A 23,785-nucleotide genomic window follows, 5' to 3' on the forward strand; every position below is an offset into this window, starting at 1 on the left:
AGGCTATACGTCAGAACGTATTGCACCAGGGCTTGTCGGTGCTGCCACAGTCGCTGCAACATGTGCAGAGTTGAATTCCACCGGGTAGGCACATCGCATTTTAGCCGGTGAAGTGGCAGGCCCAACGACTTCTGTAGAGATGTAAGTCGCTGAGCTGCGGGATGCGAACGGCGGAAGTGAGCACACAGCGACCGTGCCCTCTGCAGAAGGCCATCTAGTCTGGGATAGTGGGCTAAAAATTGCTGGACAACCAGGTTCAACACGTGAGCCATACAAGGCACGTGTGTGACATTGCCCCGGCGAAGGGCCGCACCCAGGTTTGCAGCATTGTCGCACACGGCCTTCCCTGGTTTCAGGTCCAGTGGAGACAACCATTCATGAAATTGGTTCTCCAGAGCTGACCACAACTCCTCAGCTGTGTGACTCACATTTCCCAGACATTTCAATGTAAAAACCGCCTGATGACGTTGAGCCCTACTGCCAGCATAGTAAGGAGGTGTGCAGGATCCCTTCTGCACAGTTAGAAAGCTTGTGGCATGACCAGACAGGCTTTGGGTGCAGGTGGAAGACCGAGAGGAGGTTGAGGAGGCAGAAGCAGTGGAGGAAAAATGACATAAAGAGGATTGACGCACAACTCGTGGGGACGGCAAGACTTGGACAGCAGCCCCTTGTCCTGCTGTCACCATAGTTACCCAGTGCCCAGTCAGCGACATGTAACGCCCCTGTCCATGCCTACTCGTCCAAGTGTCTGTGGTGAAATGCACCCTGTCACACACAGAGTTTCTCAAAGAAGCGGTGATGTTGTGTGCGACATGCTGGTGGAGCGCAGGCACACCTTTCTTTGAGAAGTAGTGCCGACTGGGCATCTGGTACTGGGGCACTGCGACGGACATAAGGTCTCGAAAATCCTCTGTGTCCACCAGGCGGAAAGGCAGAATTTCTGTAGCCAAGAGCTTGCAGATGGTGAAATTCAACCTCTTAGCTTTCTCATGGCTAGGAGGAAATGGTCTTTTACTTGTCCACATCTGAGGGACCGAGGGCTGGCTATTGTGCTTAGACGGGGTTGATAAGGGTGTCCCCGGCAAACTGCCGGTCTGTGAGGAAGATGCAGGCGGACATGTTAGGTTGCCTTGATCCAAAGGTGGTGCTATCGATGTCGGACAGCGCTCAAGACCAGCTGGTGTTACCACCTCCAAAGAAAATGATGACCTGCCAATCACGCTGGCTGTTGCGGGTAAAGAGGTGGCAGGTCTGCGCCCCAAAACAGGTGTGACTGCTGTCCCCCCAGTCACAGAGGATGAAGAGGCCGCGGATGCACAAGATATGGCAGACGGTGGTTGGCCCGGCCGGCTAGACCGCATTGTAGCACACTGAGCTTCCCACTGCAACTTATGCTTCATGTCCATGTGCCGGTTCATGCATGAAGTACTCAAACTATGTATTTTTTGGCCTCTACTTAGCTTTTGCTGACAAATGTTACAGATAACACGAGTTGGGTCATCTTTATCGATCTGAAAAAATGCCCAGGCTATGCAAGGCTTAGCACCCATGCGACCTGAAGAGCCACCACGACTTGTGGTGAGAGGCAGAGTTGTGTTTGAGGATGCAGTTGTTGACGTGCTTCCAGTACTACGTCTCTGTCCAGGAAGGCGCAACCTGACCTCGTCGTCACTAGCATCTTCCTCCACCTCCTCTGCTGACCTCATCTCTTGGCTGACTGTGGGTTGACAGTAAGTGGGATCTCCGACCTCATCATCATCACCCTGTGCGTTATCACACCCGTCGTCCTCAGAGCCAACCTGTTCCTGCCCTGACAAAAAACTAAAGTTGTCGCTCCAATCAGGTATTTGAGTCTTATCATCGTCTTCCTCATTGTCTCCACCAACAGGAGTTACAGTTTGGGAATGAGGGTCTACATTATGGTCAGAACCTTCTGCGTCTGGTCCTGGATCCGACTCATAAAGATTCTGGGCATCAGTGCAGATCATTTCCTCGTCTGGATTCACAGAAGCGCTGGAGTCGACCTCTGATTCCCAGGCTATAGTATGAGTAAACAGCTCTGCAGACTCAACCATCTGTTCTACCTCATACTCAGACGGGCAGCTGGAGATTTGGGAGCTGTGAGGAAGCAAGTGCGATTTGGGTGACACCTTTGAGGACTGGAGTATTTGTGATGTTGAAGTTGATGTGGAGGAGAGCCCACTTAAAGGAGCACTTGATATCCGTTGAAGCACCTGCTGTTTTTGTGCCTCATCTGGAATTTGTAGCGATTGGCGTGGCCGTAAGAAAGGGATCTTATCACATTGTCCGCTAAAAGAAGTAGACATTTTAGTTTGGCTGGAAGATGGTCTTTCTTCTGCACCTACCCCACGGACACAACCTTTTTTCCCCTTCCCAACACGCCTATTCCCCTTTCCACCAGCAGCAGGCCTTTTTCCACTCATTTTGGTGGTTAACTAATTCACAACTCTGGAGTTGTTTGCACAAAAAAACAATGGATGGTAACCGAGCAGAGCTGAGTGGCCAAACTGTGGTATTAGGCCAAAACTATTGGCTGGGTTAGATGCAGAAAAAAATTATTTTTAATTTGCAACCTGATGGAGGTCAGTATAGATGGACTAATAGACCAAGTCCCACACACTGCTAGAAGCCCAAATATTTTTTCAGAGCTAGATGCAGAAAAAAATTATTTTTAATTTGCAACATGATGGAGGTCAGTATAGATGGACTAATAGACCAAGTCCCACACACTGCTAGAAGCCCAAATATTTTTTCAGAGCTAGATGCAGAAAAAAAATATTTTTAATTTGCAACCTGATGGAGGTCAGTATAGATGGACTAATAGACCAAGTCCCACACACCGCTAGAAGCCCAAATATTTTTTCAGAGCTAGATGCAGAAAAAAATTATATTCAATTTGCAACCTGCTGGACGTCAGTATAGAAGGACTAATAGAACAAGTCCCACACACTGCTAGAAGCCCAAATATTTTTTCAGAGCTAAATGAAGAAAAAAATTATTTTTAATTTGCAACCTGATGGAGGTCAGTATAGATGGACTAATAGACCAAGTCCCACACACTGCTAGAAGCCCAAATATTTTTTCAGAGCTAGATGCAGAAAAAAATTATTTTTAATTTGCAACCTGATGGAGGTCAGTATAGATGGACTAATAGACCAAGTCCCACACACCGCTAGAAGCCCAAATATTTTTTCAGAGCTAGATGCAGAAAAAAATTATATTCAAATTGCAACCTGCTGGAGGTCAGTATAGAAGGACTAATAGAACAAGTCCCACACACTGCTAGAAGCCCAAATATTTTTTCAGAGCTAAATGAAGAAAAAAATTATTTTTAATTTGCAACCTGATGGAGGTCAGTATAGATGGACTAATAGACCAAGTCCCACACACTGCTAGAAGCCCAAATATTTTTTCAGAGCTAGATGCAGAAAAAAATTATATTCAGTTTGCAACCTGATGGAGGTCAGTATAGATTGACTAATAGAATGATGCTATGCCCAAAAGATTTTACTTCACTAGGTGCAGTAAAAAAAATTGGTATTCTATACACAGGTGGTATATCTTGCAACACAGATAGGCTACTCCACTGACTAACACACTCTGCAATAGGCCAAAAAGGATTAGCTTTGCTAGATTCAGCCAAATGCTGTGAAAAAAACTTGCACAGCACTGGCACAGACCTGCCTGGCAAAAACTGATAGGAACTGATGTAACCTAGTCCTGAAAAGGACTCCAATTACAATTAGTCTTTACTCCCACAATCTATCTATTTAAGAGCACAGACCTGCCTGATAAAAGTCGTAGGAAATGCTGTAACCTAGTCCTTAAAAGGACTGCAATCACAACTATTCCCTACTCCCAAGCTATCTGTATATTTGTGCGAAAATTGGCTTGAAATTAACAAGGTATAGCGCACACAGCAACAGCGGTGCCGTCTAACACGCAGCTGCAGCAGTGAGAAAATGGTGGCGACGGGGAAAATGGCTTGGTCTTATAGGGCAAGGACATGTGACATACACTGCCAATCACACATGCCCTTGCTTGTGTGAAAAAAAGCACTTCGCTCCGTGTGTGCGCTGCTGATAGGCTGACAGATTGCACCTCCCCACTGCAAATGCGGGAAAGAGAAAAAAAAATGGAGATCTTCATTGTTCCTGCAGAGATCCATCCCCTGCCCCTCCCCCCGCCCCGCTGTACACTCAAACTGCGTATTAACATTAATTTTCATCATTACTGAGAAAAAATCCAGTTATGATTTTGGTGCACGAACAGTTATCGAACATAACCTCGAACAGCCGAATTTTTCTCAAATTGTTCGTGTTCGCCGACCGGCTCGAACACCGCCCAAAACAGCTCGAATTTGAGATTGGCGAACAGTTCGAGTAGAACAACGCTCATCTCTAGTCGTGATCATTTATTGGTGCGACCCCTCGCTAAACCTACTAGGAAGGCACCACATAGGGCCAGGGAAGCTGGCGCCAAGTTCTCCCAGAGAATGCCCGAGGCAGCCGGACAGAAGTTTGGTCACTGGTGGGGCACGGCCAGAGAAAGGATAGAAGGGAGTTCTGTGCCATGCTCCTGAACTGCCTGGGGGTTGACCGAGCCCCTCACCTGGTGGACGCAGCACGGCTTGGGCGGTCACTACCTGTACAGAAGTGGCTTGGAGTACACGAACTGTGAGTAAAAGACCCTGGACTGCAACACGTTGTCTTTGTGTTTCTTACCTCGCCAGCACTAACGTTACTGGGACGCCAAGCACCACCACCCCCAGCATTCACCTACACTGCCCTGAGGCTACACTCTTCCCGTGGGGAGTTATCCTATCCCTGTGCTGCATATCTACATCAGCCTCAGTGGTCTGCTTTGCAGCTGCGGTCCTCCCTGACCGCAATCCATGGGTGGTGTAGTCGGACATTGCAAACCACATAAATACACTGCCACTGGTCTGACCACCCTGAGCTATGGGATCGGGTTGCCACTACTACTCCCAGCATTGCCCTAAAGGCCCGGTTCCGAGTACCCCACGGCCCAGGGGGCGAGTCATGCCCTTTTTAGAAAGTCAGCTACAGCTTCCGCCACCCTTGTCGTGCTTCTGCAGTGTTTGTAGCTTCTGGCTCACAGACTGGTGTGTGATGTCCCCACGCATTGGAACTCCACATTGCAGATGTGGGGTATTACTTGTGAGCAGAAGAGGGCAGTATTCAGTTCAGACTCCACACATAAAACCTCAGGAGTGGACATGGATGTCAGACATATGTACCATCCTCCAAAACTTTGAGGACTCCACCAAGATGGTGAACGGCGATGACGCCATAATTAGCATCACCATCTCGCTTATTTGTCTTCTGAAACACTCTCTGCTCATGATCAAAGAGGATGCAATGCAGACGGAGCACGATGAGATGGAGCAAGGAACCATACAGGGTGATTACACACAGCCCAACCTCATCTCATCCCAATGTGGATTAGGTGACAATGAGGAAGAGGAGGAGTTGAAGGAGGAAGAACAGGAGCTAGTTTCGTGCGCTATAGACGGTACTACCTGCACAACTGTCATACCGTCTGTTCAGCGTGGATGGCCTGAAGACAGAGAAGAGGAGGAGAGCATGGTCACTCGTCCTCTTGGTGAGGACACGGAAGTCTTGCCTGTTAGCAGTCTGGCATGCTTGGCTGAGTTTATGTTACGCTGCCTTTCCCATGACCCTCGTGTTCTCAAAATTTTGGGTGACAGTCATTACTGGTTGGTGACACTTCTAGACCCACGCTACAAGGAGAACTTTATATCTCTTATTTCTGAGGCGGACAAGTCTACAAAAATATGGAAGTACCTGAAGGCCCTTGTTGCGGAACTATTTAAAAAATTCCTATCTGAAAACGCTGGCGGCAGAGGTCATAGTTCGTTGGACAACCAAGGACTACATGCGAAAGAGACACAACTCCAATCCAGCAGAGGCAGGGGAACACTGTCAAAGTTCTGGGAGAATTTTCCTAGCCCCTCCCATTGCACAAGCCCTGAAGCACGGGGTACTCTCACAAGGAGTGCAAAGCTTGGGAAGATGCTGAGGGACTACCTTGCCGACTGTACCAACATCCTCCATGATTCCTCTGTGCCTTATAATTATTGGGTATCCAAGGTGGATATGTGGTACTGGCTCTCTACGCCTTGGAGGTTCTGGCCTGCCCTGCCATCAGCGTTTTGTCAGAGCGGGTTTTTAGTGCCGCTGGTGGAATTATAACCGATAGGCGCATCCGCCTGTCAACTGAAAATGCTGACAGGCTGACTCTTATAAAAATGAACAAAGGCTGGATTGGGCCAGACTTCTCAACACCACCGAATGATAGCAGTGTAACATAAACTCAAATCCAGTGTCTTTTTTTGGGAGGTGTATTCCCATGCACCTCGTCACACCTACACATATGTATATGCTTCCTGACTTTGGCTATTTGCTCTTGTCCTCCTCCTTCTCCTCATCCTCATCCACCCCATATCACCTGGGTGACCGTGGTCCGTAATGCAACACCCACATCATTTTTTTTAAAGGGTGTTTATGATGCCCGTAAAAAAAAAAATTTATACAGTATGTTCATGTATACCCTCCATTGGTAAATGTTTGTCAGCCCATACACTTAGTGCATGGTCATTACAAGAATAGGAGACCCGCTTCTTTCTAATGGGAACATTTTTTTGTGAGGCCCTCTAAGTCTCTTCCAAGGGGCATTGAAGTGCCTCCAAATTTTTGGCAGCCCTTGCATTCACTGCATAGGCCAACACTATGGGAGACCCACTTCCTAATAATGGGAACATTTTTTCATGAGGCCCTGTACGTATCTTCTATGGAGCATTGGAGTGCCTCCCAATTTTTGGCAGCCCTTGCATTCACTGCATAGGCCAACACTATGGGAGACCCTCTCCTTTCTAATGGGAACATGTCATACTTGTTACTGTGGCCCTGCTCTATGTATCTTTAAATTTTTAGTGGGATTTTTCTTAAATTTGGTCAGCCGTTGGACTCACTGCATACCCTATAACTGTATAGCAGACTCTCTCCTTTCCAATGGGAAGATGTCATACTCGTTACTGTGGCCCTGCTCTATGTGTCTTTAAATTCTTAGTGGGGTTTTTCCTAAGTTTGATCAGCCGTTGGACTCACTGCATACCCTATAAGTGTATAGCAGACTCTCTCCTTTCTAATGGGAACATGTCATACTCGTTACTGTGGCCCTGCTCTATGTGTCTTTAAGTTCTTAGTGGGGTTTTTCCCAAATTTTGGCAGTCCTTGCAGTCACTGCATACGCAATAACAGTATAAAAGACCCATTCGTTAATAATGGGAACAACAAAGCATAGCCGGCTGATGGCTCTCTAACAATAGCGAGGGCTGACTGCTGGCCTTTTAAAAATAGTAAGGGCCGCTTGCTGGTCCTATAAAAATAAGCTTTGTGACTTTCAGAGTCCCTCCATCATAAATGAAACAGGATGTGTCTGATGATGTGTCACACACCACATTGCCAGATGAAGTTGTAAAATGTTAAAATAACATTTCCTGATTAATGCATTTGTCTTAAAAAATAACGTACAAAAAAAAAAAAACAGTAGGATCTTTCTTTAGTATAAAAAACAGAGTCGGCAATGTAACCTCAATGTAATCACATTGTTCAGCTCCTGCACCCCCTCCTCCATCTCCGAAATGACCACAACAGTCACAAGATGAAAGCACTGCAGCACTGCCTTGGCCAAGTGACAACAGGCTGTGCTGAAGATAACATGCTTAATGCTTAGGTGACAAACCGCCCAGCGCTGAAGAGTTGTTGAAAGCTGTAACAAAGCAGTCTGATCTGTGGCTCTCACCGCTGAACATACAGCCAGGCATGGTCATGTGTGACAATGGGCAGAACCTAGCGATGGAGAAATGACAGCCGGAGTAGATACTGTTTCCCTGTATGCCAGTACTTTCACAAAGCTAAAGAATATGGCTGTGGTAAAATACAACACAGCAAAAAAGCTGTGGACTGGCTCCGTACCGTCCCTGGCCACTTTCACTTGAAAACGTGTTTGTGGGTAGGCGGTCCTTCCTAGTAAGTGCACTGGGGAGGGCACAGGTAATGTTGTGGGACACGTGCTTGTGGAAGGTGGAGACGATACCGGGAAAAATAGAGGCGGCTGGGGACTGAGTATGGACACCCTGCTGCCGCCGGCATGAGGTTGTGAAAAGCTTCCTCCTCCACGAGCCTAAAAGGCCACATTTCAAGTGAAAGCAGCTTTAGAGTACTTCCTGGAAGAAATGACAGATATGGTTTCCCAAGTCCTTTCACTAAGCTAAAGAATATGGCTATGGTGAAATACAACGCAGCAAAAAAAGCTGTGGACTGGCTCTGTACCGTCCCTGGCCACATTCACTTGACCACGTGTTCGTGGGTAGGCGGTCCTTCCCAGTAAGTTCACTGGGGAGGGCACGGGTAATGTTGTGGGACCCGTGCTTGTGGAAGGCGGAGACGACACCGTGACAAATAGTGGCGGCTGTGGACCAAGTATGGATACCCGGTCACCGCCACCATAAGATTGTGGACAGCTTCCACCTCCACGAGCCTAAAAGGCCACATTTCAAGTGCAAGCAGCTATCAAAAATTTGGCAGTATAGTATTGCAGCCTGTGGGTGGGTGGGTGGCTGGCTCCATACTTGCGCTTGCATTCCAAAGAATGGGGTTTGTAATGCCTTATCTAGTATACGTTGGGGATAACCTCTCATTTTAAAATTGTCATCACTCTTTTTGTACAGGTGGAGGGATTAGTGAGAATTTTGGTCTCTCGCTGAATTTGTGATTTGGGGATGGCCTTTTTAAGAGAGTATGGATGTGCACTCCTAAAATGTAGGACACTATTCCTATCCGTATCTTTTTTATATAGATCTATCTCAAAATCCCCTTTTTCATTTTTAATCACCATAATGTCCAGGAAAATCCAAAATGGATTTTCCTGGGAAATATGTTAAAGAACATCATTTCCAGGGTAATGACTTGTATATAAGGCAAAATAAATAACCAAAACCAAAAATACTCCTCCACACCTTGGGCTAAGTTCACACGTAGCTTGTTTGATGCGTTTTTGCACTTTTCCATTGCTTTCAACCAAGACAAATGCATTCACTGGGAAATGTCATTTTAACATTTTACAACCTTATCTGGCCATGTGGTATGTGATACATCATCAGACACATGCATACAGTGCTGAAAAGACATGGAAACAGCATGGGGAAGACCCCTGGAAGAATCTCTGACTCCCAGGTCACTGCCTAAAAGTGTGTCCATCATAAGTGATCCTTGGCGCATGTGAAGATGCCTCCCGCCATGCACCTGTCGGTGCAGTTTTGCAACAGTCACCATCCATGTCCTTGTCCCAGTGCAGCGTTCAGTTGTCCGACACAGCTATTAAAAAGGATCCACATAGAAGGAATGAATCACGTATATGTTTTGTAAGGGAATATCACCCAGGTAATTTAAAAGTGGATCAAATCATTAAGAAATATTGGCATATCATGGGGCAGGCGTATCCGAGTATGATGGAATTCATTTTAGATTATACATTGTACTTTTTGATTTTTGCTGTAATGGAATCCGGAGAACAGGAATGAGAGGGGATGCAAGGCAGACATCTTTCTAATGTATTTGTGGTAATTCCTGGAGTAAAGGATGGACATTAAATCATATTGTCACTTTGAATGAGATAGACAGGGTTTAGAGAAGGGGATGGAAGATAACAGAGGATTAATGCAGGAGCCTGTCTCACCTCGGAGATCATGACCTGCGGGAGTGTGATCATTCTCTGGAATGCAGGCTTTCTTATCCCTATGTGTTTGCCGGATACAAAGCATAGAGCAACATTATAGTAAACCATTCTTAGCTTATGAATTATGACCTGTGTGAATGCGGTAATTTACTGATCTTCCTACAGGGGATAAACTAGATAGTGATTTGAAACGACTCTGGTGAATTATAGTATGATGGAGAGGGAAGGAAAAGGTAGAATTAGTAAGCTGATGCATGTTTTTCATAAGCGATTATTTGTATATCTATAATATAATGCTACAAGCGTCCCTCTGTCTGAAGCCTCTATAGACTGCGCAAGCGCGACACGCCTGCGCAGTCTGGCTCCAGACAGAAGAACGCATGGAGCCGTTATAGGTAAGAGGAGTGTATGGCACTGGAGATTGCGGTATGCATAGACACTGAACGCATACCGCGATCTCCGGCGCCATACTTACATACTGTTATGCACACGCCCGGACTGACTGGCATGTGCGTGTTTAGTGATTCCACTGGACCATGAACCGGAGAGTTGGAACACATCAAAGATATAAAAAATGCAAAGAAATGTGACAAACCTGAGGAAATTGCCTTTTTAAAGAATATACCAAAGCATTTTAAGGAATGTCATAATGGGAACTGGAGACTATTACGCTTCAGGGGTATTGATAAAATCAATCTGGGAGCGAGAGGAGGAAACCTTAAGAAAATGCTTGAACAAAGGGAGATTAAATGGATAACTATTCTGAAGACGGTTAAGCCCAAAGGGTTGAATGATTTGACAAGCTTTGTTTCATTTTTGTGACTTATGACATTGTTGCAATTAAGATTGAAAAAGAGGATTGCTGATATATATATGGGATATAAATATGTTTTATACATGTAGGTGAAATATAAATATAGTATAAATATTGTAAAATACGGACTACATCGAAACATTGCAAAATACGGATTATATTGATGTATTGACCTATGTGGTATTCATATGATTATATACTGCAGGCTAAGTATTGTTTACTTCAAATGATGGATATAATGGGCTAATAACATGATTGGAGCAATAATGTGTGACAATGTAAATATATTGATAACCTTATACCTATTCTTAAAATCTATCTGTTCCAAATTAGAGCGTGACATGATACATATCAATTGAATACAGAGAAAAATCTGATCTCACATAGAAGATAAATGCACAAAACAAAGAAGAACAATAAGAAAAGAGGAAATAAAGCAAAAGATATGAAAAAGAAAAAAAGACTCAATATATGTATAAGATGTATTACATTTAATATGACTATAACAAATATTGTACATCTTCTTTGTGAATACAATATAATGTCAGACTTGAACGTATGATATGAAGAGCTAAGGGCAAATCTTGCCCATCTGTAAAATGGAGTCAGAATATCCATGGTGGAGCGCGCCCCCGCCGCGTCATACTGGCCTCGCCCCCAGCGCTCGGCGTCCAATCGGAGGCTCCAATATGCGCGCATGCGCGGTGGAACTTCGGGGACGCCGACCGCTGTGGGTAACGCGGTATGGGCGATAGGAGCGCGCTATAACACACACCGGTGATATGGACAGGGATTGGTACTAATCAAACCTTATTAGGCAACATTATTGTGTGGTACTGGTGATTTGCCAGACCCTCCTGCCCATTAAGATGAGGGGCTATTTAATAATTAGCCTGCACTATGTCTTAATACCCCCTGAGGAAGCAATATACGCGACACGCGCGTTGGGGTGCTGGATAATGTGGTAGCCTTTAACATGGCACATGGTTGGTAATACAATGTTCTATCTGAATATAATATGTCTACTATATACCTGAATATAATATGCTAACTATTTGCTATGGTATATAAATGCTTAATATAGCACTGCATTGGGATGCAGGACAGTGTGGCAATCTATATGGTTGATCAGACAATGTTCTATCAAATATAATTAACTGATCTCTACCATGGTATATATTTGTTGACTAAACAGTGTATAGAATATTATGATGTATACAACCTAATTTTTAAAAAAACTTAGAAGGATTTCTTTGTTTAAAATGAATCTATATGTGATATGATGATCTAATTATTGTTCTGATTTGGGACACTTGACCTGTGACCCTCTATATTTCTAATCAATTATTGCTTTGATTCAAGACATCTAACGTGTAACCTTCTATATTCTTATGTGTATAACCATTGAGACTTATGGCTATTTATATGTCTTAGGCTATATATATATACCACATTGCCCGGAAGGGTTTTAAATGTTTTTATGGGCATAATGAAGAATTTTTAAAGATACTATCACTTTTCTGCTTGCTGTGATTTAATAAAAGTACTGATTAAATACGAATGAATATGATTACTTTATATAATATATTTTTGATATCAAAAAAGGAGATACATTAATAGAACATGAACCGGAGAGTGCCTGGAGGGGCGTAACTAAGTATCTACCCGATCCGACCAAGGTCGCACGATGGCATACGACGCCTGTGCACCAGGGAGAAACCGAGCAAAGGGACCAGGTGCGACTCCAGGTCAGACCCCGGAGCGGTGAGCAAGGCAGAGCAGAGGGACAGGGCTCTGTTCACACGGAACAGACTGGAAAGGAAAGGCAGGACCAGATACACACAAGATACTTGCAATGAAGTAGCGAGTGGACTCTAAACTCACAAACGGAAGTACAGCGACAACGAGTAGGAGTTAGGAGCAGGTTCAGACTCTGCAGAAAAAGGGAAGGTACGGACATAGAGAAAAACAGGAAACAGGTTAGGAGACAGTTCAGACAGGAACTGTTACTGCAACAAAATACAGGAACGAGCCAAGGTAAAGACAAGTGCTGGTTCAGACAATGCAGGAGAAAGGGAAGGTACGGACATAGAGAGAAACAGGAAGCTGGTTAGGAGACAGTTCAGACAGGAACTGTTACTGCAGCGAGATACAGGAGCGAGTCTGGGTATGCGGCCCCCAGAGGGCGGGACGAACAGGCTAGGAGCGTGTTCAGACAGGCCTGGAAATACAGCCTCCAGGAAGGCAGACAGGCAGGCAAGAAAACACAGACTAGGACCTGGCACATTCAGAGTGAAAGAGCACACTGAATGGACACATTGCTCAGGCACCAGCTTCCAGGTGAAGCTGGTTTAAATATCCAGTGACGGACAGCAATAGGCTGAGGACGCATTAGGGGTGTGCCCACAGCAGCTACAAGATACAGGAAGAGATCGGGCGCCGCCCTTAAGCAGCCAGAACAGAGGCAAGCAAACAGCATGGAAAGAAGCCAGGCTAGCAGACTGGACTGGTGATCAAGTTTGCGATCTTGCATAGTGGGGGATGGAGCACTATGCAAGAACGCCACCAGGTATATTACACATACTTACCTGACTGGGAGGAGCATTGCCACGACACCTCTCTTGTCGCCAGAGACCGGGGCAGGAGTGAAGGCATCGGAATCTGCACATGCGCATAGCGCTATCCGGCACCATTTTAATGAAGACACATTTGCAGTGTGTCTTCAGCAAAATGGCGCCGGCAGCGCGATATAGGCACGCGCGTACTCCGGCGCCACACTCCTCCCCCGGCCTCCGGCAGAACAGGACACCACAGCGCTGGAGCACAGGGAAGAAAGGTGAGTATAAGTGGGGTTTTTTTGTATGTGTGCAGCGTGAAAGGGGTGATGGGGTCACACATACAAGGATTGAGGGATGAGGGGGCCACACATACCAGGATTGAGGGATGAGGGGGCCACACATACCAGGATTGGGGAATGAGGGGGCCACACATACAACGATTGGGGGATGAGGTGGCCACACATCAGGATAGGGGGATGAGAGGTACCATGCATACCAGGATTGGGGGGTGAGGGGACCATGCATACCAGGATTGGGAGGTGAGGGGGGCCATGCATACCAGGATTGGGGATGAGGAGTGCCATGCATACCAAGATTGGGGATGAGGGGTGCCATGCATACCAGGATTGGGGATGAGGGGTGTCATGCAAACAGGATTGGGGATGAGGGGTACCATGCCTACTAGGATAGGGATCTGGGGGGCCATGCATACCAGGGTTCGGATGAGGGGCCATGTATACCAGGATAGGGATGAGGGGTACCATATATATCAGGATGAGGGATGGGGTGCCATGCATACCAGGATAGGGATGAGGGGTACCATGCATACCAGGATGAGGAGTACCATACATACCAGGATAGGGATGAGGGACGAGGTTCCATGCATACCAGGATTGGGTATGAGGGAGCCATGCATACCAGGATGAGGGGTGCCATGCATGCCAGGATTAAGGATGAGGGGTGCCATGCATACCAGGATTGGGGGTGAGGGGTGCCATGCATACCAGGATTGGGGGTGAGGGGTGCCATGCATACCAGGATTGGGGGTGAGGGGTGCCATGCATACCAGGATTGGTGGTGAGGGGTGCCATGCATACCAGGATTAGTGGTGAGGGGTGCCATGCATACCATGATAGGGATGAGGGCAGCACATAACAGGATGGAGGAACAGGATTGGGGAGCACAAATACCAGGATGGGAGCAGCACAAATACCAGGATGGGGGCAGCACATAGCAGCATGGGAGAACATATGCCAATAAAAATGCTCGCCACCCTGGTGTAGAACGGGCTCAATAGCTAGTATGAATATAATGAGCAATATTAAAAAGCTAAAAAAAAATTAAATATTAAAAACATTTTTTTTAATATAAAAAAATCTTTAATAAAAAGAGTATATAAAAATATTGAAAAATAAAAATTGGAATAAGTGGAATAAGTAAGAAATTATTAAAATATATTATATGTATAGGTGGGAACAATTAAATGGAATTAATATTTTGAGATTCATATATTTATATTTAGTTAGAAATTATTTTGATATATAAATTCACTTGTTGATGATTTGGAAATTATGCTTATTATTGTTTTGTTATTATTATTCATTTTTGTATATTTTGTTGTATATATTGTCTGTTGGTCTTCTATTTTATGTTAATGAGAATTGTGTCATTTCCGTGGATTTGTCTATATATATCTGGATTGAATGCATTTACCCACAATTGAAAAAAGCCTTGGACAGGCTGAAATTTTTTTTTGAATTGTGGACCTCCAATATGTGAGTGTCAGGATTTGCTTTTCCTAGAACACTACTCTCCACGTGCACCACCCCAGTTGTATGGAGTGCCAACTATATTCTCTTGATACTGGGTTTGATTTAGACCTGATGATGCTAGTCGGCCAGCCAATCACTTTAATGCCATAACCAACATGGCTGCGGCATTGCAGTGAGTGGCAGGCAATCTCTGCATGTTTATTCGCTGTTAAAACAGTGCCAAACATGCGGGGCGGGGACTCGAGCTCCCTCCCGAACATCCCGGAAGTACTCGCCGAGCATCTCGAACAGTGAGATGCTCGGGCGATTACTGAGCAGTGGCGAGCACGCTCTCTCATCACTAATAAACATAAAATAGTTAGATTGTCCAGGCACTAACTAAACAATACAGATCCTGGCTACTCAGACACGGCTGAGCTAGTCTCAGTTCATGCACACAAAACAGCTATTGTCCATAGCACCAGTGATACTTGCAGTTTAGTGCAGTCTCTTCTCAGAGAGATTCTGGCTTGTCTCTCTCCAGCTCCAACACAACCTGCTCTGCTCAGCTTCACCCAGCTGACTGACCAGTGAACACAAGGCTTGGTTCTAGTCATAGCTATCCAAGTGCACATAATATATATATATATATATATATATATTAAACCAAAAAATACTGACCTCTCCAAACTGACCTTCTCCAAGTTTTTCTTTGAAAGTCAAGTGCTTTCTTGGAAATTCTTCCACTGGCACTTCTTTACCAGCTAGGAGATCCATAGTGAGTGCTGGAACAGAATATGTATTGCCACCAGTGACTCCCTGCAAATTCACTATATCAGCCTCAGCATAGTGCGGAACACCATCAACATTTGTAGGGAGAGCAAGTTTTCCAGCAGAACATCCTGAAAAAATAAAAGTAACATTAAAACATACTTCAAACTATTATTATATTATTAGCTTAAGGGGAATTTGTCTTAAAGCACCACTCCAGTGTTTTTTTTTCAGCTCTGGAGTGGTACTTTAAATCTAATCCCCGCTGCCCCTGGTCAACCCCCGCTGTCTTCATAGTTTGTACGGTGCCGCTCCTGTCCCTCGGCACCATCTTGTGACAGTAGATTTTTACTGGCTGGAAGCTCCGTCACACACTCTCATTACAAGTCTATGAGAGGCAGAACGAGGTTCTCATAGACTTGTATTAAAAAAAGTGACCACCGCTCAGCTCCATGAAACTCTGTGTCACTTTTCGTTGGAGACAGACTGGAAATGGATGAAGGCACCAGGTGAGTATCAGACAGGGAACAGGGGAATTACATTTAAAGTACCACTCCTGTGGTGCAATAAAAAGAAATGCTGGGGTGGTGTGTTAAGCCATCTATATCAGCATGTAGGTAATAGGCACTGAATAAAATTATACCTTGATATCTGCGACTCGATGTCTTATTCCAGAGAAGTTCATAATATGGGCAAATGAGCTGTTTTCTATGGGCCAGACACAGGTCTCCCGGACAGTCTGTCTCCAGAGTTTAATTTAAATGAAAAAGGACATTACCAGTGTGAGACATGTAGTGACTGACACTTTGCTCTCATAATGAGACACAGCTCTGCAATGAGATCAGAACTAACACAGTACAATGTAATTGAACTTTGTCTCATTACAAAAACATTTGCATCTGCAGTTGTCCTATCATACTTCAGCCTCCATCTGACATGAAGCCAGTGTGGACGAAGGTCTGTACAGCAGAGCTAACAGCTCTCTGAGAAGAGAACTGCAAATGTGCTTGTTGTGTTAGTAATGCGGTCCTGTGTTGATTATACCACAACAAAAGGTCTATAGCGGTTGATGGCCGCTAGACAAGAAGAGATTCTGACAAGTAAATAGAAATAAAAAAGACAATATTTTATTAGGTAAATATTAAAATAGGAAAACTTCAAAATGAGGCAAGGGGAACCTCCAAAAACAGGGAATGGACACACTCAAGGTACACTGCGTATGCAATAGACAGTAAATAATGCAGATAAGATCTATACACCAGGATAACGTTTCTCAAGGAAAATATATGGATGACCAACGTAATGGGCAAAGGATTTTTTAGCTCAAATATAGCGCCAGTGCGACCTAACGAGCTTAATAAATGTGACCTGAAAAATTAATTCATGGTACATATGTGGCACCCCAGGGGTCTGGTTTCCACAGTAACAGCAATGTTATGTCTGAGAGCAGGTGGGAGGTCTCTTGGTCAGGAATCCTATGCATGCCACACCTCCTGCCCAGTCCTGGGAGGGGAAGAACTTCCCCTGTATAAACCTGGGGCTGAGGCAGGGTTAGAGAGTTCAGAGGGAGAGTTGAGCCAGGAGGGCTGACAGGGAGCTGTGGCTCCGGCTGGGCCCAGCTCCTGGGCCATGCCAGAAGTAGCGACAGAGAAGAGAAGCAGCTATGGGAAGAAACAACAGGAGCTCTGTGGGAGCAGTGTTACAAGAAGTCAGGGGCTGGCAGCTGCAGAGCTCGCCCTGACTGAGAAGATTTCTTACCGGACCCGGAGTCCGAGGCTGTGGGGACTAACTCCTACCCAGCAGCAGAATCCGTCAGGCAGGGGATTTCAGGTCCTCTGGCCAAGAAACCCGAAGGCACGGTCACACGCATGGGACCAGCACCGCCGTCATGGAGCGGAAGCTACTAGAAGGCCCCGAGTCACCGGCCATACGGGTGAGCACCACACGGTACACTCAGGGACGTGGGCTACTTATATCCGCCTCTAGCAAGGTAGCCAGAAGAGTATCGTTAGTTTGGGAGGCCTACAACTCCGCCTGGCCAGGGGAGATCCCATCTGCTCAAGGACTGACCAGGCCCCAATCGCTAGCCAGTACTCCGGGAGGGTCTATCTTTGTCACCAGTAAAGACCCTGAACTACACCGTACCGTCTCCGAGTGGTTCCTGCTACCCCCATCATCCACGTCTGCTGCCCTGAGGCCATACCCCTCCCGTTGGGGGTTATACCATCCCCGCTGCACCATCCTTCCACCGGCCTCAGCGGTCTGCCCTGCAGCGGCAGCTCCAAAGCTGCATTCAACGGGTGGCGTAGTCATCCAACATCTACTGCTAATAGACCGCCACTTAGTTTGACTCCCTGGGCACGGACCGGGTCACCGCCACGAGACTACAACCCTCAAGAGATCCGGCTCCGGGTAAGCTCCCGCGTGCGCAACGCAGCGCGACACAGGCCCAGGGGCGCGTCACATACATGACTAAACAGTGAATCCCAAGTCTCAGATTACTGACAGCTGCTAGGGGCCCCAGATACCCCTGTATAAATGCAGTAACAGGTGTAACCACATACATCACCTAATTTGTGAAAACTGGTACCTGTCATGACATGCCCCGGAAGAAGCTACGGTGCAAAACGGCATCCGTCGGGTGTGGGGAGGACCCCCTCCTCGGTCATCTGCGTTGCAGCATCTTCACTCCCAGGTAGTAACTTTTCTTGCTTCATGCCCCCTGCAGCTTACCATACACCTAGGTTCTCTCCCCATTGCTTATATGTCTGCTTTGCCCTGATTCCCCAGATTCACTTATACAGGTACCAGTTTTCACAAATTAGGTGATGTATGTGGTTACACCTGTTACTGCATTTATACAGGGGTATCTGGGGCCCCTAGCAGCTGTCAGTAATCTGAGACTTGGGATTCACTGTTTAGTCATGTATGTACCATGAATTAATTTTTCAGGTCACATTTATTAAGCTCGTTAGGTCGCACTGGCGCTATATTTGAGCTAAAAAATCCTTTGACCATTACGTTGGTCATCCATATATTTTCCTTGAGAAACGTTATCCTGGTGTATAGATCTTATCTGCATTATTTACTGTCTATTGCATACGCAGTGTACCTTGAGTGTGTCCATTCCCTGTTTTTGGAGGTTCCCCTTGCCTCATTTTGAAGTTTTCCTATTTTAATATTTACCTAATAAAATATTGTCTTTTTTATTTCTATTTACTTGTCAGAATCTCTACTTGTCTAGCGGCCATCAACCGCTATAGACCTTTTGTTGTGGTATTCAGTTTTTGAAGTTGTCTGACTTTATGCCTTTTGGACTTCTTTTGGATTATTTAACTGTGTTGATTATAGTCATGCACAGCACTGCAGCAGAGCTGACATCACTATGAGAGGACAAATGCTGCTGCAAATTTTTGTAATTTGACAAAGCTCGCTTCTTTTGAACCGTGTTAGCTCTGCTGTCCTGTGGTAGCTCTGCTGTAGTGTGTTAGTTATGCTGTACTGTGTTACAGTAGCATGTAAAACTTTGGGCAACCCTGGTCAAAAGTAATATAATATAATATATATATATATATATATATATATATATATATATATATATATATATATATATACAGTACAGACCAAAAGTTTGGACACACCTTCTCGGTTAAAGATTTTTCTGTATTTTCAAGACTATGAAAATTGTACATTCACACTGAAGGCATCAAAACTATGAATTAACACATGTGGAATAGTATACTTAACAAAAAAGTATGAAACAACTGAAAATATGTCTTATATTCTAGGTTCTTCAAAGTAGCCACCTTTTGCTTTGATGACTGCTTTGCACACTCTTGGCATTCTCTTGATGAGCTTCAAGAGGTAGTCACCGAAAAAGGTTTTCACTTCACAGGTGTGCCCTGTCAGGTTTAATAAGTGGGATTTCTTGCCTTATAAATGGGGTTGGGACCATCAGTTGTGTTGTGCAGAAGTCTGGTCGATACTCTGCTGATAGTCCTACTGAATAGACTAATAGAATTTGTATTATTGCAAGCAAAAAGCAGCTAAGTAAAGAAAAACGAGTGGCCATCATTACTTTAAGAAATGAAGGTCAGTCAGTGCGAAAAATTGGGAAAACTTTGAAAATGTCCCCAAGTGCAGTTGCAAAAACCATCAATCGCTACAAAGAAACTGGCTCACATGAGGACCACCCCAGGAAAGGAAGACCAAGAGTCACCTCTGCTTCTGAGGATAAGTTTATCCGAGTCACCAACCTCAGAAATTGCAGGTTAACAGCAGCTCAGATTAGAGACCGGGTCAATGCCACACAGAGTTCTAGCAGCAGACACATCTCTTCAACAACAGTTAAGAGGAGACTTTGTGCAGCAGGCCTTCATGGTTAAATAGCTGCTAGGAAACCACTGCTAAGGACAGGCAACAAGCAGAAGAGACTTGTTTGGGCTAAAGAACACAAGGAATGGACATTAGACCAGTGGAAATCTGTGCTTTGGTCTGATGAGTTCAAATTTGAGATCTTTGGTTTCAACCACCGTGTCTTTGTGCGATGCAGAAAAGGTGAACGGATGGCTCTACATGCCTGGTTCCCACCATGAAGCATGGAGGAGAAGGTGTGATGGTGTTGGGGTGCTTTGCTGGAGACACTGTTGGGGATTTATTCAAAATTGAAGACATACTGAACCAGCATGGCTACCACAGCATCTTGCAGCGGCATGCTATTCCATCCGGTTTGCGTTTAGTTGGACCATCATTTGTTTTTCAACAGGACAATGACCCCAAACACACCTCCAGTCTGTGTAAGGGCTATTTGACCAAGGAGGAGAGTGATGGGGTGCTACGCCGGATGACCTGGCCTCCACAGTCACCAGACCTGAACCCAATCGAGATGGTTTGGGGTGAGCTGGACCACAGAGTGAAGGCAAAAGGGCCAACAAGTGCTAAGTATCTCTGGGAACTCCTTCAAGATTGTTGGAAGACCATTTCCGGTGACTACCTCTTGAAGCTCATCAAGAGAATGCCAAGAGTGTGCAAAGCAGTCATCAAAGCAAAAGGTGGCTACTTTGAAGAACCTAGAATATAAGACATATTTTCAGTTGTTTACACTTTTTTGTTAAGTATATAATTCCACATGTGTTAATTCATAGTTTTGATGCCTTCAGTGTGAATGTACAATTTTCATAGTCATGAAAATACAGAAAAATCTTTAAATTAGAAGGTGTGTCCAAACTTTTGGTCTGTACTGTATATACATTATATATTATATACAGGGTGGTCCAAAAGTAGGTGGACAGAAAGTGTATTAAGGTTATGAAGGGGGACTCTGGAACAGAACCACAGATGTGGCGGACAAACACAGCAGAGTGAGGCCGCCCAGAGAGGTGATCGAGAGCAGGGCAGGACGAGACCGCCCGGAGCGGTGAGCAAGAGCAGGGCAGGACGAGACCGCCTGGAGCGGTGAGCAAGAGCAGGGCAGGACGAGACCGCCTGGAGCGGTGAGCAAGAGCAGAGCAGGACGAGACCGCCTGGAGCGGTGAGCAAGAGCAGAGCAGGACGAGACCGCCTAGAGCGGTGAGCAAGAGCAGAGCAGGATGAGACCGCCTAGAGCGGTGAGCAAGAGCAGAGCAGGACGAGACCGCCTGGAGCGGTGAGCAAGAGCAGAGCAGGACGAGACCGCCTGGAGCGGTGAGCAAGAGCAGAGCAGGACGAGACCGCCCGGAGCGGTGAGCAAGAGCAGAGCAGGACGAGACCGCCTGGAGCGGTGAGCAAGAGCAGAGCAGGACGAGACCGCCAGGAGCGGTGAGCAAAGGGTCAGAGCTGAGCGAGACTGCCGGAGCAGTGATCAAGGAGTCAGAGCAGGACGAGGCCGCCTGGAGCAGTGAGCAAGAGTAGAGCAAGACTGCCAGAGCAGTGAGCAAAAGGATAAGAGCGGAGCGAGACTGCCGGAGCAGTGAGCAAAAGGGTCCGAGCGGAGCAAGGCTGCCGGAGCAGTGAGCAAAAGGGTCAGAGCGGAGCAAGGCTGCCGGAGCAGTGAGCCAAAGGGTCAGAGCGGAGCAAGGCTGCCGGAGCAGTGAGCAAAAGGGTCAGAGCGGAGCAAGGCTGCCGGAGCAGTGAGCAAGGAGTCAGAGCAGGACGGACAGGGCTCTGTTCACATGGAACAGACAGGAAGGGAAAGGCAGAGCCAGATACCCACAGGGTACTTGCAGTGAAGTAGCGAGTGGACCACAAACTCACAAACGGGAGTACAGAGACAACAAGCAGGAGTTAGGTACGAGTTCAGACTCTGCAGAAAAAGGAAAGGAACAGACATAGAGAAAAAACAGGTAAAAGATAGGAGAGAGTTCAGACTGGAACTGAGTGTACGGAGGAGACCGACACTGCAGCGGGATACAGGAGCGGGTCTGGGAACACGGCCCCCAGAGAGGCGGGACGAACAGGCAAGGAGCGTGTTCAGACAGGACAGACAAGATACAGGAGCGGGTCTAGGTAATCGGCCCCTAGAAGGCGGGAGGAACAGGCTAGGAGCGTGTTCAGACAGGACAGACAAGATACAGGAGAGGGTCTAGGTAATCGGCCCCTAGAAGGCGGGAGGAACAGGCTAGGAGCGTGTTCAGACAGGCCTGGAAATACAGCCTCCAGGATAGGCAGACAAGAGAACACAGAACAGGACCTGGCACCTTCAGAGTGAAAGCACACACTGAATGAAACACAATGCTCAGGCATGGGTTAATTGGAGCAGCTGGTTTAAATACCAGGTGACAGACAGCAATAGGCTGAGGACGCACAAGGGGTGTGACCCACAGTAGGTACAAGAAGCAGGAAGTGATCGGGCGCCGCCCTTAAGCAGCAGCACACAGAAGCAAACAGACAGCATGGAGGGAAGCCAGAGAGACATTCTGGATTGGAGATCAAGTGCGCGCTCTTGCACAGTGGGAGATGGACCACTATGCAAGGACGCCGCCAGGTATGTTACAGCTACTATGAAGAACCTAGAATATAAGACATATTTTCAGTTGTTTCACACTTTTTTGCTAAGTATATAATTCCACATGTTTTAATTCATAGTTTTGATGCCTTCAGTGTGAATGTACAATTTTCATAGTCATGAAAATACAGAAAAATCTTTAAATGAGAAGGTGTGTCCAAACTTTTGGTCTGTACTGTATATATATATATATATATATATATGTATATATATATATATATATATATATATATATATATATATATATATATATATATATATATTGGAATTTTAACATTTTAAAAATTACAAAAAGGAAAATGGGCCTATGCAACAGTTGGGGCACCCTTGGAGATTTGTGTGCTCAGATAGCTTTGACGAAGGTTTCAGACTTTTTCAGCCTGTTAGGGTTATGGCTTTTTCACTATCATTGTTAGGAAAGGCCAGGTAATGCAAGTTTTCCAGCTTTATAAAAACTTAGCTTCCTCTAAGCTTGTACCAAAAAACAGCAGCCATGGATTCTTCTAAACAGCTGCCTGGCACTCTCAAACTTAAAATGGTGGAGGCCCACGAAGCAGGAGAAGGCTACAAGAAGATAGCAAAGCGTTTTCAAGTTGCCCTTTCCTCAGTTTGAAATGTAATTAAGAAATGGCAGTTAACAGGAACAGTGGAATCCAACAGAAGGTCTGGAAGACCAAGCTAAATTTCATTGAGAGCTACTCATAGGATTTCTGGAGAGGCAATACCCTCACTTGACTGCAAAAGAACGTTAGAAAGATTTAGCAGACTCTGGAGTTGTGGTACATTGTTCTACTGTTCAGAGACACCTACACAAACATGGCCTTCATGGAAGAGTCATCAGAAGAAAACCTCTCCTGCATCCTTATTATAAAATTCAGCTTCAGACGTATCCAAAAGAACATCTAAACAAGCCATATGCTTTTTGGAAACAATTCCTGTGGACTGATGAGGTTAAAATAGAAATTTTTGGCCACAATGGTCAATGATGTGTTGAGAAAAAAGGGCACAGAATTTCAGGAAAAGAACATCTCGCCAACCATTAAGCATGGGGGGATCAATCATGTAGTGGGGTTATGTTGCAGCCAATGGCAAGGGGAACATTTCA

General features: G+C 45.7%; 1 protein-coding gene across 3 annotated transcripts in view; it reads right to left on the reverse strand.

The window, feature by feature from the left end:
- The window catches only part of DDR2 (discoidin domain receptor tyrosine kinase 2), a 1,082,289-nt gene that overhangs the window by 538,899 nt on the left and 519,605 nt on the right, over nt 1-23,785 (reverse strand). For all 3 annotated transcript variants that reach the window (XM_073643022.1, XM_073643023.1, XM_073643021.1), the window contains one exon: nt 15,609-15,829. In XM_073643022.1, the coding sequence (XP_073499123.1) occupies nt 15,609-15,829 (221 nt within the window). The remainder of the gene's footprint in view (nt 1-15,608; nt 15,830-23,785) is intronic.

The sequence above is a fragment of the Phyllobates terribilis genome, unplaced genomic scaffold (genome assembly GCF_046119375.1).
Source record: "Phyllobates terribilis strain yellow unplaced genomic scaffold, ASM4611937v1 Scaffold_8__6_contigs__length_399053987, whole genome shotgun sequence".
NCBI lineage: Eukaryota > Metazoa > Chordata > Amphibia > Anura > Dendrobatidae > Phyllobates > Phyllobates terribilis.